Raw genomic sequence first — 14847 nt, forward strand, 5'->3', positions numbered from 1 at the left:
CAGCAGCAGTCTTTGTTCCAGGTGCTTTTTGTGTGCCTTTAAAAGGCTGTTGCACTGTCATCCTTTGTCCAGCAGTGGAAATATCAACTCAGCAGCAGGAAATAGCTTTTGGGAGATTGTGCTGGGGTTTTTGTTTTTCTCCTCCTTTGGACAAAGACTTCCCAGGACTTGTAACCAGAATCAGGTACTCAGACCTAACAAATGGCTGCATTATGAAATGCTTTGTGCCTCCCAGTGGAGGAGAATGAAGCTGACCTGGCTGATATAAGCAGCCCATATCTACTCCAGCCTTTAGAGCCTGCAAAGATCCCTCCTCATTGAGGACACAGGGTGTACCCAGTGGCCAAAAGTAAACTGTTGCAGCTAAACCAGGACTAATGTGGCTGCTCCTTCCACCTGCAGCAGATGTAAGATGCAGCTCTTCTGTGCCAAACAAACCATTTTGGTATTTGCATTTGCTTTGGGGTGAGTGTGTGCCATGGGATAGCTGCTGGCTCACATGGATGCCTTGATGCAGAGCCTGAGTCTGTGGGCTAACTGGATCTCAAAGGTCTGTCTGTGCCATGGAATCTGGAGTATTTAGGAAAATCCAGGAGCTGAAGTATCCTACTGTATCAGCATAAAGCTCCTCTTACTTTGCATTAACACTACCCACATCTAAAATCCCACTGAAGCATTGGCTGCTTACAGGGTAAACTATTAGGGGCTTATACTAAAAGGAAATGCAGATATTAATTATATAGGTTACTCAATAATACTCTGTTAATACTTTGCTAAAAGTAGGAGGTTTTACTACTTAATTGGGATTTTTATTCTCTTTCAACACTGCCAGGCTGTTTACACAGTGTTCAACCAGCTCTATGTGTGCACCCCAGTGTCTTTAAAAAGCACCAAAGAGGGCAAGGGAGGAAAAACTGATCCATGTTTTGGTACCTTGCATAAGCTAAATGAAATATCTTTAATGTGAAGCTTTTTGCTGTGGAGCTGATTTGTTACATGGACATTTATTCTAGACCCTGTCCACTAAGCTTGCCATGAATTGTTTCAAAATGCTTATTCTTGAAAAAGAAAACTGTCCAGTAAGTTGCTTTCTTTATGTTCCCAAATATTGAGCTTATTGCAGAATTTCGTGTTCACATAGGTGCTGAGCTCCAGCCAGCCAAGAAATGGACCCCTTGGTATACTGGGGAGCAATCTTAGTGTGGAGCAGCAGAAATTGCTGAACAAATTAGCAGCAGTCCTGAAGGCCCAGAGGTGCACTGAATTTAACAGCAGAGGTATGGAGTCTTGTTGAAGTGTCTCTGTCCAAATAGAAGTAACTGCAGTCCTGCACTTTATGCTTTAAGGTACTACCTGCAAGAGGCTTTTTATCACTGCTGGGAAGGGCAGTTTCTGAAATCCCTGAGCTGTAGCTGCAGTGCAGTGATGGTTTGTTTTGCATGTAAACACATAGAAAGCTTGTCTGGCTATCAGGGCAGGAAGTTTCTGGGGGAGCCACAGTTTGGCAGTTTATTTTCTGTGTAAAATCCCAAAGTCTCCTCAGAGGCCTCTTCTCTTTACACCCCTTTTACCAACTTTAAGGTCTCTGCTTGTGAGACATCCTGTAAAGTTTTTACTCTCCAGAAGTGAGCCTTGAGTAAAGAGCATGGCATTGACTGAAAGTTCTCACATGCTGCCTGCCTTCAGATCTTGTTCTTCATTAAGATTGGTGAACCCAAATTATGGGGTTTGGTGGAGTTCTTTTTCCCCTCATTGAGGACAGGAATATTATCTTAATCCCTCCTGTGCTTGTGAGCAAAATGCTAAGGTAATTTCCCCCTTCCATCTTTCACTTCTGGATTACTATTCCAGAATGTTGAATGGAGTTCTGTTAGCTTTGTATTAAAGCAGTGAGATCCCTTAGTAAGATTCCTGTCAGAGTTAAATATAACTCTAAAAGGATTGGAAATAAAAAATGCTGTCCTATAAACTGGAGCCTCATCTGAAGATTTAAGTGTTAGTGTAGAACTATAAAACCATGAGTTCCCTTTTTCACAGCAAGTGTATGTTGAAACCCAGAAAATTTCTAATAGCTCTCCTACTAACTCAGATTATAGTCTCAAAAATCACCTCCTTGTGCTGGAAAGAGTGGCTGATAAATTATTATAGTCTGCTTATTCTTTAAATAATGATTGATTGCTTTTCAGCCAGGCATGGTTCTGATTTTTCTGTGCTTTTAGTTTTACTGATGTAATCTTTCTCCTAGTAACTCACCTTGTTATCCCTGATGTTCCAATGCCAACCACTGTCAAATGCATGATGGCTGTTCTGACTGGATGTTGGGTCCTCAAGTTTGAATGTAAGTATTAAATATGTGGCACTCCTTGGGGTTTTTAAGCAGAAATTGTAGATGGGATTCCAGAGAAACTTTCTTTTTTAACAAGTGTCCTAATATCAATGCCATCTTGACACAAAGTGCAAGGGATTGTTTTCAGTTCTCAGGAGAGACTAGCAATTTAATTGAGTATATTTGATTGAATATAACTACTACTTCCTAGGTAAGAGTGCATTTCATTGCTAGGTGTGTTGGATAGATCATAGCTAAGTATCAGTAGGGAGTGAATTTTTTCATTGCTACATTAAGACTGATTTGGAACATTATGCAAGATACCCTGGGAGAGAAGGAAGGGTTTTATTGAATTCCAGGATTTGTTATGAGCAGTTTGCATTGAAGTTGAGAGGAGACTTTGGTTTGTTTGGGATATGTGCTCAAGGCCTGTGGGAAGTGAGCTGATGTTTACATACAAGCTCAGATCTATTGGAGGTTGGAACTTCTATGCCAAGTTAGCATGCAAGTCATGTTTCAAGCAGTCTGTCATTTGTGTTTATACAGTGCATGCTTTTTCTTATAGCTGTTCTGTGGACTTAAACCCTAAATTTTGAGTTTAGTTATTTATTCTGATGTATTTCTTAGTATCTGCCTTCACAGTAGTTGCAAAACCCATCTTCTTCCCCTTGACCTTTATGACTAAGTCCCTTTAGCTAATAAGTACATTACAAATGAGTTAATTACCCATGGAAAACTTACAGATTTCATTCCAGTTTTCTACTGTGTGACTAAATGCCAGAACATAAGGATTCTTTAATGGCCTGGACACTAATGTTTATGAAAACACTGTGCAAAGCCTCAGAAGCTGCAAACTAAAGCACAGCATCAGGTTGGACACTGGACTCAGGGTGTTCATTTGGCTTCCAGACAGTTTGTTCCATGCTTTTTTTTTCCCCCCAAGACAGAAGACCCTATTTCTGTGTGAATCCCTTGGCAGGTTCTTGGCTTCACTCAGCCCAGAAGGTTTGCATACATTCTATCCTCTGTGCATCCTTTACTTCATTTCATCTTCCTGCTAGTCAGATGCTTAGAAAACTTCTGAATGGTAGGGAGATGTCATTAGTGAGACCTGAATTTAAATCTTTATGGAAGAACTTTCATATTTAGAAGTGATTGGGAAAAAAAAAAAAAAAGAAATAGTCCAGGGGTTATTCAGGGAATATTTTTATGGGTTTTTTTCACAGTTGAGTTTTATTTTATGCTGTTGGTACTGATTAATACAATCCTGCCTGCTAATGCTCCCAGCTTAGTAAGCAACATCCTACTTAAAAGCAAGTGATTCTCCTCCCTAGTGGGAAATGTTAGCAATAACTCATGGGGTCTGATGCAGCTAAGTGCCTATAATTAACAGCACCACTCCATCTGTTCCCACCAGTCTGTTATCAGTCTTCTTCAGAGTCATTACAAGTTAAAGATTGTTATAACAAATAATGGGACTCCTGCTGGTGGAACATTTGTCTAGGAAAAAGAGGTCCTTGCTTTTCCTTTTCATTTCCATTTATCGTGGCTTTTTGACTTCTATTTGGATAAGTTTCCTTAAATGTGATGCAAATAAACTTCCAAAAGTATGTGCATTTCCTGGTTATATAATAAATATAAGCTGTTGTTTATGGTTCACTGTTCTAAACTATTCACTTAAAGTGAATTCATGTTGAAAAAATTCACTAAAATATTTGAAAAAACAAAGCTCAGTGAAGCACTTAATGAAATGCTGACTATGCATAAGGGAATGTTTGAATTTTTTTTTACTACAAGGTAAGCTGCATTTGACTGCTATCCCTAAAATTATATTTATAGCCTACACATTATACCTCTTCTTAAAAAACATCAGAAGCTTGCAAAAACAGTATTTTATTTGAGAATCTCTTATGTTAACTCTTCTGTTACAGCAGGCTGTGAATCTTTGTCTCATAAACAGCAGTTTCCTTCTCTTGGTGACTCTGTGATACTCCTGTTTCCATGTGTCCATGCACACAGGTCCAGCATCCATTCATATTGGCAGAGAGGTAATGTGGAATTTTCCAGCAGAGTTTGAGCTGTTGGAGAGCCAAGTTTGAAGTATGTATCCCTAGTTTTGGGGTTACCTTTTGTCTTCAGGGAGGAGATTAGGAGGAAAGGATGTCACCACTGAGCATGATTAGATCTTCACAGAAGAACAATTTCATGTTACCAGTTGCTTTCCCACCTTTTCTGTATGTAGCACACTGTCAGCAGTGCATCCACTTGCAAGGCAGCACAGAACTGAATTGAGGCAGTGTTGCCACAGTGCTCCTTGGCCATAACTTTCACTGGTTTCATTATTTCATTGCCTTTATTATTTCTGGGATGGTAATAGGGCACAAAGTGGCCAGTCATTATCCTTCTGCAAGTGGGCTGAGACAAAGATTCAAGTAGCACTGGATTTCCTCTAAGCTTTATGTGGAGCACAGAACAGTGTAATTAAAACCAGCAGAAGTCTTTAATAGCTTTTCAGCTTGTTTTTTTTTTTTTCTTTAAGTTATTGTCATCTGTTAAAGCAGGGAATGAAAAATGATCTCAGTAATGATATGCATTGAAACAAGCTCGTGTCAGTCCTGGCAGTGAAGTGTCTGGCAGAATTCTAAGCATCTGATTGCTCATTCCTTCCCCTGCTTTGCTTACCTGAAAGCAGCAGCAATGATTTAGTTCTGATCATTAGAAGGAGGCAGAAAAAACTGCTTTTCCTGTAAGGACTCACAACAACAGGGAGTTGACTGGAAGAGCTAGAGGACTGCATGACTGACATTTCAAGGTGAAAACATCTTTCTGAATTTTCTATGCCCATCCTTGTTTAGGCTGGTAGAGCAGAGGAGTGCAAAGCTGCTTGAGCTGACTGCTCTTCAGGCTGGACTGTCTCTCTTTCATGCAAAAACATTTTTAGGTAACTGACTGATTCTCAGCAAAGCCCTCCCTCCTTGAAACACCCAAAACTTTTGATCACTGGAGCTTCATGCTCTTTTTGTACTTGGAAACTTCCTTCAGCAACCTCCTACAAAAGGACTCCTAGCTCTGAGAGGCTTTAGAACTCTCCCAAGTGCAGGTTCTGGTTGTATGGGGTGTGCAGCTGAGGGCAGTGCTTCAAACCAGCAGGGGCTGAACTTGTGCACTCCCTCAGTGCCTGCACCTGCTGGGAAGGAGCTCACAGTTTTACCCTGTGAAGCTGCTGGGGTTTGCAGAGGAGAAAATGGGAGTGAGAATATCTTCAGTGTGATGTCTGCAGAGATTGGAGGTGGGTTGGTTTGAAATAAAGTCTAGAAGAAAAGGAAACTTCGGTGTTTCCAAAGCTCCCTCTGTTCTGTGTCATCCAGGTACTGTTCTGTGTGATCCAGGTACTGTTCTGTGTCATCCAGGTACTCAGTTTGCCATATTTGTGGGGTCCTTTGTTCTAGCTGCCTTCTGGTTTGAAGAAAACATGGCATTAAGGAAGATGGTGATAGGAAATACAACCTCATTCATTAAAAAGCCTGTGATGGGATCCAGAGGAGGAACACCCCTGGGGGAATTTAAATTTAACCTGACCTGAGGAAGGGCTACCTCCATTCACTTTGATCACTCTAGAAAGCAGCTGTGACCAGCAGTGTTTCTTTCCAAAGAAGACAGGACACCTGGGGCTCCAAGTGAAGGAATAATTTTTAAATCACATGCTCCCAGCTGCTGGGAATGTTTCAGGACTTGCTAAGCACCTGTTCCATTGTGTTCAATCAATACCACCTGGATTCACTTGTAAGCTCCCATTCTTAAGCAGATGCACTTCAGTCTCTGCAGATCTTGTGTCGTTTGCATGTGATGAGAAAACAGGCTGCTCTTGTTTCACCGGTGAGATCTCTACCTCACTCCATGGAAATCTGCCTGTCTGAAGTCACTTTATGAGCATATAAGAGACTGTGTAAAAGTTCTTTGCTGTAGCAGAGGCCAATAATGGCTGTTTATGAAAACAAATTGAAGCCAGCCATGCCAAATTCCCCTAAAGCTTTCTCTCAGTCCAGATTTCTTCCTTTTCTTCTTCCTTTCTTCCTTTTCAATGCATATCATTACTGAGATCACCAGGCTTTACTCAATCTGCATGTAAGTTGTAAAACCTATTGCAGACTGAGCTAAGGAAGTATCAGGTGCACTCTCTATTAGATCTTGGATGTGTAGTATTTCATCTTCTTTGTTGCTATCATGTATTCCTAAATTACCTTTAGCTACTCTAAGAGATTTTTGGGACTAACCCCTGCTCTTTGCCTTATTAATGCAAATCCAACAAAACTCCAGTAAGGCTAATTGAGTTACTGAGAGATACCCTTGGGTATCTGTGGGTGATTACAACTTGTTCTTGGCAACCAGGTTTTTTTTGTACTTCATTCTCTTCAAATTGTTTTTGCTGATGCAGTTAGTTTCATTGCAAACCAATAAGACTTACATGAATAAGGATTAGAGGGCTCTGATCTTAAATTTTGCAAATAATGACTTCTTTTATTTCCAGTGCTAGCAGCTGCACTTGTATCAAAGGTCAATTAGAGTGGGCACCCTGTTAACCTGATTGCTCCTTAGATCTCAAAGGTGAGAAGGCAGGGGCAGCTGCTCAGTGAGGTAATCAGGATCAGTGTAAGTAGTGATGCTTTACTGATCTTGTTAGTCAGGGGAGAAAATGAGCAGTGCTCTGTGTGCCAAATGTGGTGGCACCAAGCTCAATGTGGATGCATTAAGCTAAAACTTCTTCCTGCCATGTTTTCTAGGGACTGTAGTGCAGGCTTGGGTTTTGCTAAAATTTGGTGCAAATGACCTTGTTTATACTAAAACTTGCAGCTGTGAAATCAGCTCTTTAAGAGGCTCTGGAGCTTGGGATGTTCTGTATTTCCAGGGCAGAGCTCTGCAGGACCCCTGTGCCCATGGGAGCTGTCCCCACAGTGGTGTTGGGTCAGGCCAGCTTTATCCACCAGGGCTTGCACACTGACCTTGGCACTGCAGGGCAGCTCTGCTCCATGAGGATTGAAATCCCACTTGCATTCACACAAGTCTTGCCCTTCCATGGGTGATGGATCCAGCTGCTGAGGTTAAACCTAAAGGGCCACTAACACCTTGCTGCAATCATCACCCTCTTCTCTCCAAGAACAGGGATAAACCTGAACAAACTCAAACTTAGATGGTCCACAGCTCCTACTGGCACTAGTGTTAGGGAATAAATCAAGAGTGGCTGAGACCCTGTGCAAGTTGAACGGTCTTATGTTAGACCAGAACAGATTAGATTTTTAGTCAGGCTTGCTGGTCAAGAGTGCACAGACTGTCAGTGTGTGGAGGAAAACAGCACAACCCTGATCTCTGCTTCCTCCTAAAATGACAGGTGTCTTCTCAAAGTCTAAGGTTCTCTTCCATTTTCAGAAACCTTCTTCAGGGCTGTCCTTTCCTTCTGAGATTCAGTCCTATTTTGAACGTTTTTTGCATAAGTATTCAAGGTGTCCATCTCAGTTTCAGAAGGGAGATGGCATCCTGGTCACTTTTGAAATTAGGATAATAGCAATTCTTTTTTTCAGTCCATTCATGTAACCAGTGCCCTGGCATCAGGTTCTCACTGGTGGCTTTTCAGTGTAGTGCTAAAGAAATGAGAGTCTGATCTCAGGAGTTTTGGGGAGTCAATTTAACCATGGTTTCTGTTTGAAATCAAAGGGACATTTTGACTTAAGTGATGTAAGGTCAAAAGAGCTTCTGGAAAAGTAGCAGACTGATCTACCTGTGAGTAAAGTATGGAGTTTTATCTCCTTTTATATGTCCTGATCAGGATGATACTGAATTGGACCATTAAAAGGGAACTGTCTTGTTATCCAGCCATTTATATATGTTAGCAGTATTAAAATTAATGCCTACTGAAAGAAAAGACCTGGCCTATACTGAATGGACTCAACTTAGCACTCAATTTTCACAGAAAATAAAATCTCTAGCAGTAAAAAAAAAACCCAGAAAACCAAACAAAAAACAACTGACTGGAAAGGTCTGCAATGTGCTGGAACCTTCTGTTTGCATCCCTACTCTCAAGTGTGAAATTGAGATATTATTGTTTTTAGCACAAGATCATCTTGTGGTTGGTCCAGCTGTCTCCTGGAAGAATGGTAAAACTTGTACATTGCTGCTGCTTCCAAGTGACACCATAACGCAGCCAGAGCTGCTTATTCTGTCTTTGAGAACCTCACTTGGACTACTGCATCCAACAGGGTTCACTGCTCCTGAAAATGATAATGGAGATTTAGAGATCTAGAAGCAAGTTTTGTGGGAGAGGGGGTAAAAAAGAACAGGAGAATCAATAACCTTTTGTTTAGACAAATTAATATGGAATTAGTTATAAAAACAGCTTGAGCCCTCTGTCATTTTATCTCAAATATGAGAACCAGGGCATGTTTCCCTTTTGTTTCTTTTTTTTTTTTTGTTCTGATATTTGACTTCCTTAGTTCTTTAATACAAACTCTGTAGCATGCAGGAGTCATTGAGGAGAAAGGAGCCACTTGGCAACAAATCAGTCTGAACAAACTCTGAGGTTTAAGGCCATACTGGTCTCCATCACTTGAGATTATTTTGATTTCCTTCTTCTAGTCAGGAATTCTTCCTCCATGGATAAATAATCCTTGACTGTTCCCCTCAGCGTTGTAAGCACCTTTCTCAAAACCTGTGACATCCATATGTCAGAGCAAGTTATCCTTCTAGATCTTGTATGAAAAAGATGTTCACTAATTGAAAATGTACTGTTTTTCCATCACCAAAAAAGAAAAACCCTGAGAGTTTTTTTTGCTCCATGAAAGGTGTGTGTGTGTAGATCTAGCTGTTGCCTCTTGAAATATTTATATCAAAGGAAAATACCTGGGCACTGAGAATTTATGCTCTTGGCTCTTTATGCTATGTGGAAAACACATCCTTTGTGTCACAACTATGTTAAGACACAGATCTGGCCTGTTTCTAGCTGGGAAAGGAAAGTTGCAATGAATGAGAATGCTGCTCATGCAGACACTTGGCTCTCTGCATGTCTCCGGTTTGTCCAGGTAACAGGTGTGTGCCTGGTGGCTCTTGTGGGCACAGGGAGAACAGGATGCAGGTGGATGAGTCTCTTGTGGCCCTCTTGGAGGATTGTAATTAGGTGTGACAAGGAACTCGGAGGCTTTCAGCTCCTCACAGGAGCTGGCAGTGTGAAATGGATGATGTGTGTAGGCAAGACAGACCTCACTGATTTTGCTTTCTGTGACCTCAGCTCTCCACTGACATTAGTCACTTCCCTGACTTCATTTGTTTTTTTTTTCCAGGCAAGCAGCAGTTCAAAAAGACATTGTAGTCTTTTGTATTCATTCAATCTTTTATTACTTTTGTATCCCATTTGCTTCATTTACTGATGCTGGCACTGGATGCTCAATTTGCGATGCACTTATTGTATAAAAACCTCATTTCTGTAGTGAAAGTCCTTGAAATTGAGCTTTTGATGGTGGATTGAAATAAAACATGCTCTTAATGAATGGACAGTTCCATTCTTAAGATTAGATGAGAGTTCTTCCTTTATGGTAAGTGGCACCCATTAGTATCTGTCTTTCCTTGGAGGGAAAGAACAGCAGTGTAAGTTAGAGGCACATTGACACAGGAAGTCTTGTTGAATTGTGGTGATTTAAAATAAATAAATAAAATGTGAAATAGCTTTTAGATTTATTTCTGAGTTATGAGTACTGAAATTAAGTTATCAGTATTCATTGCTGTTATCAATAATGAATATGTAAGTTGCCTTTCTGGAAAATCCATGACTAGGTTTGCCCTTCTAGTTCACGTTAATTTTCCTTGAAGGAATGAACAAGTGCAAATAATCAATCTGATACTTGTACAGGGAGGCAGATATTTGCTGCAATGTTCAGCCAGTTGTAATTTTCTGTAGGGGTTTATCTTTTTTGATGTAAGCACATTGAAGAACTTCTCCCTAAAATGTGAATTCCCGTTTCATTTTGTGAATTTGTATGAACTGACTGCAAATTACTGTGAGTTTCTTTCAAGATCTCTCCAGATTAGATATTCCTGTCCATTGGCTACTTACTGCCATGGCATCCAAGTGCCTTTGTCAGTGATATTTCTCTTCATAGCCTTGGGCTTTCTTCCTTTTTAGGGTCAACCCTCCACAGTTCTCTTTTGATTTGGTTCAGTTTATAGTTTTTATATACTGTGGCTTTCCTGTTTTCCCGGTGCAAAGAAGTTGCCTGAATTAGAAACACGGTGGAAGGAGTGAGGTGCTATAAAAGTTACAGCCTCAGCCACATTGTAAATCCTCGTGGAACCCTTTGCAAAATCAGCTTTGCAAACTTTTTCCTGGGTAATTCTTATTAGTGGCTGCAATGTACATGCAGGCAAAATGTTCCATCCTTGAATGGGTGACCACAGCAATTCCTCTCCCCGGAGTGAGGTCAGGCAGTACATTTTATGGACGTTAGCAATGCATTACCATCAGTGCTTTCTCCATTGGAAAAAATAACTGCTCTTAAAACAAGGTAAAAACATGTTGACTCTAAAAGACAATCTCATTATGCAGCAGTGCTAACAGAAACAAATGCCACTGTTAAACCCCAGATAAATCTCCAGTTTGTGCTGATCCTGGAGACCTTGAAATCCCATCTGATTTGTTATTTGAGGCCGTGGCTGCTCAGAAGCAGCTTTGTGCTTGCCTTGTAATTGCTCTTTATCAGGCAATTGTGTCCATTCCGTAACTGCGTGCTGGCTCCAGGCACTGCCTTCGAGCTCCCAGTGATCAGCAGTTTGACATTTGACATTAAGTGCTTGACCTTTAGAGGGTAAGAGGAAGAGCTAATAATTCCTGGTGTTTATAGCACTGATTTTAGTGTGATATTACTTCTCACCATCTCACTTGCATCTTTCAGGCGCTGTTGTAAATTTTTTCAGGTTTTAAAAGCAAATTGCTAAAGCAAACCAAATGTAATGTCTTGCATTGTAATAATTTTAGCTTAGTCCCTAAAATGACATGCAAGCCTCTCTTAAAGCCTGGGTTGTCTAATTTCTGCCTCCCTTATGTGGTTTTTGTAGGGGTACAGGCCTGTCTGCAGAGCTCAGCTCGAGAACAAGAGGAGGAGTACGAAGTGCAAGGTGGCCCCCGGCGCGGGCGGCTCAACCGGGAGCAGCTGGTGGGTTTTAGTGCTCCACACAGCCTGGATTAATGACCTGGGGCTGGGCAGCTCTGCCCTTTGCCACACACAGAGGTGCAGGAGATGTAAAATTTTAATGTGCTCTTGGACAGAAGATTTGATTATGTGCAAGGTGATCCAAAGAGCCGTGAACACCCATAAAGCTGTCATTTTTCTCCATTAGTGGAGATGTTGCTGTAACCTTGTCAGGGGAACACTGTGTTGCACTCTCTGTAGTATCACACCTGATGGGACAAGAAGTGATGTGCTCTGGTCTTCTCTGCTCAGCTTTAGAGCATAGTTCTGAAAAAAAAATGGTTTTATTACTATTTATTTCCATTTAAGGCCTTTTTTATATTTAACTGGGTTCACTCCTGGTTATTTGCTGGATTACACTGGAGGATTTACTAACTGCATTGTAACAGTAGCTGTAAACACTCCTAACTCACAGTTCAAACCCTGTTGTGCTGGAAAGTATTTAAACAGAAGCAAGAATTTACCACATAAACAAGCTTTTCTTGGTTGCATACTTACCCTGAGAACCTTGCATGTTAAGTTACTGTTCTGCTTATAAATTGTAGGGGTTTAGTATGCTCTGCTTTTTCCTTTCCACTTTTTTCCTCTCTGTTCAGTTGTCAAGTCCTGTATTCATGCTGGTTTCTTTTTTCTTCCACGCAGCTGCCTAAGTTATTTGATGGATGCTACTTCTATTTTTTGGGACCTTTCAAACAGCACAAGAAGAGTGACCTGCTGGAGCTGGTGAAGGCAGCAGGTGGCCAGGTGCTGGTTAGGCAGCCCAAACCAGACAGTGACGTGACACAGGCCATCAACACGGTGTCCTACCACGCAGAGCCCACCTCTGACCAGAGGCTCTGCACTCACTATGTCATCTATGACGTGGCTTCCAAGTTCCAGCCGGAGAAAATCCGGCAGGGCAAGGTGTGGATGGCCCCCTCCAGCTGGCTCATAGACTGTGTGATGTCATTTCAGCTCCTGCCTGTCAAGTGAATATCAAACAGCAGCAGCAAGGCTTTCAAATGGGCTGAGTCTTGGGCAGCTGGGATGCTCTGACAAGCTGCTGTGAAGCTGGGATTTCTGGTTTGGATTCAGGAGAGCTTTGAGCATTTAAGTGAGTTACTAAGGTGACTGATATGCTGAAATAAATGAACATACAATGGAGGAAAGGATTGAAAAATGTGCCTTGGCTTATTTAATATGCTTTATTTTTACGTTGAACTTAATAAATGCTTAATAAATAATCACTGACATTTCGTAACTGGGATTTTGCAAAATGAAACCTTTTGCTTTCTTGATTTGTACCAGCCCTTTGTAGGCAATTGAGCTTCACTCCATTTATGTTGTGTTTAACATCCATTGATAAGGATCTGCTGTAATTATCAAGATTTCCCAGGCCAGAAATTGTATTTTTTTAAAAAAAAAGACTCAATGCATTTGAACCCGTGCAGACATGTCAGGTGACATTTATTAATAAAACTTCTTAAAACTGAATTTTGCTGGAAATTCTTGGCATGGGATAAGTCTTGTGGAAATCAGAGTTAAATAAATGACCTGAATTCATCTGGAAGCAGACACTTTTGAGAACACTGTATTTAAATATCTTGGTCTAAAATTTACTTCTTTGTAAAAAGACTCATGCTTTACTCACTTCTGTCCTCATTCATGCTTGTAAACATGTAACTAGAATTCAGTTCTATTTTCTGAAAGCTTTTAAGCATTGAGATCCTTATTTAATTATTATAGTAAATATTTTTGTAAATTTAGATGGTTGCTCTCATGGCTACTTTAAAGAAAAAAAACAGTGATCACAAAAGAATTGCTTCACTTTGCACTGTTGTACCTAAACAGCTGGCTACACTGGATCAATCTTGGATTATTTCATATTTGTTACAGTATTTCTCATAATGGCTCCTAAGTTATTGTCAGAATCTTGTGCCCTCACTCTGTGCTCCCATGTAATGTTTTGTATCTTAGTCTGTGAATTTGTAATTGAGAAATGGTGTCTTGCAATAATACACAAGAAGAATGATGGTTGTGGGCTAGTACACGAGTTTTCTGTGTTTGTTTTTGTATTGTTTGTAATAATCAAACTTTTTTGTGTGCAGTAAGTTTGGAGCATGTGTTGCATGAGCTTGGCTGCAGAATAAGTGCATATCCCATACATATCTCAACAGGTAAATGAAAACACTTTTCTGTGAGCTCAGTACAGCTGTGAAGATGGTGTGTGATGCCAACAGCTGCTTTTGCAGAGGAGGAGAGCTGTTCTCTGTTTCCATTGCTGCTGGAGGCCCTGTGCCCTGTAGAACCATTAGAACTGTTCACTGCAGGTAGAACAGGTACAGTTTTCAATAGCATCTGCTAGATTTGAGTAGCTGCAGTATCTTATCACTGATGTTAGACTGAGTCATTGCTGTTCACTAAAAGCAGGGCTCATGAATAAGTGGAACAGCCCATGGGATTAATGGGGTTTGGGGTTTTGTGCAGATGAACACTGACAGAGAATGAGGTACCCAGTCAATACTGTGTGGGCTTGGGCATTTGTCTTAACAGTTATAGCACATTTTAATTTGGCATTTCATAGCACATCAATATACCTAATGCAGTGTTCTTTGCAAAAGTAGCAGTGAGTCTCTGCAAAATTCTTTAGAATGGAGCTTTTCTGCCCTATATCAGGAAGAAATTTGACTCATCAGTAATCCTGCTCTATGTTCTAAAGTGGAGGCAGCACTTTTACAGATTTCAAGAGCTGTTCCTTGGCAGATGCAAAGAAACTCAGTTGGGAAGTTGCCATGGATGTTTTGGGTTTTTTTAAGCCATGCTCTGAACCTCAGCCTTGTTCCCTTGAATACAGTTGTGTTACCAAGCAGTGTTTCTCTCCAGTTACATTAAGAATCACCCCATGTCACACTGAGGAGAGCCCCTTACCCCAGATTAACTCTGGCCCATCTGCTTCAGGTCTCTGCAGGAATTCAGAGTGTGATCAGCTTATGTACAGGTAGCCTTGAAGAGCCTCACAGTAGATTTGATGCCAGAGCTACAGCAGGTGCCAAACACTGCTGAATGGAGCACTGCAAGTACACAGAATTTAAGGTCAGTGACACAGTAATTACACAGTAATTTGCTCTTTCTCATTGTTGGAAACAAAGGGATAGCACTTGATAGAAGAGCCCTGTAGTAAGCATAGATCAAGTCCCTTCATCCATTGGGTGCAGTTTGGCTCCTGAAAGCAAGGCTCTGAACTCCTGAAGCAGGGTAAGGAGTGTGTAGGGATCATTTCTCACTGTCTCTTCTAGTCTAAAACCCAGGGTG

General features: G+C 41.0%; 1 protein-coding gene across 1 annotated transcript in view; it reads left to right on the forward strand.

The window, feature by feature from the left end:
• BARD1 (BRCA1 associated RING domain 1) overlaps nt 1–12972 on the forward strand; it is a 43136-nt gene extending 30164 nt beyond the window's left edge. The window contains exons 8-11 of the mRNA XM_066553721.1: nt 1142–1277; nt 2246–2338; nt 11423–11520; nt 12199–12972. Coding sequence (XP_066409818.1) covers nt 1142–1277; nt 2246–2338; nt 11423–11520; nt 12199–12528 — 657 coding nt within the window. The 3' untranslated portion in view covers nt 12529–12972. The remainder of the gene's footprint in view (nt 1–1141; nt 1278–2245; nt 2339–11422; nt 11521–12198) is intronic.
• Nucleotides 12973–14847: the final 1875 nt, after the last annotated feature.

Source organism: Molothrus aeneus, chromosome 7 (genome assembly GCF_037042795.1).
Source record: "Molothrus aeneus isolate 106 chromosome 7, BPBGC_Maene_1.0, whole genome shotgun sequence".
Classification (NCBI taxonomy): domain Eukaryota; kingdom Metazoa; phylum Chordata; class Aves; order Passeriformes; family Icteridae; genus Molothrus; species Molothrus aeneus.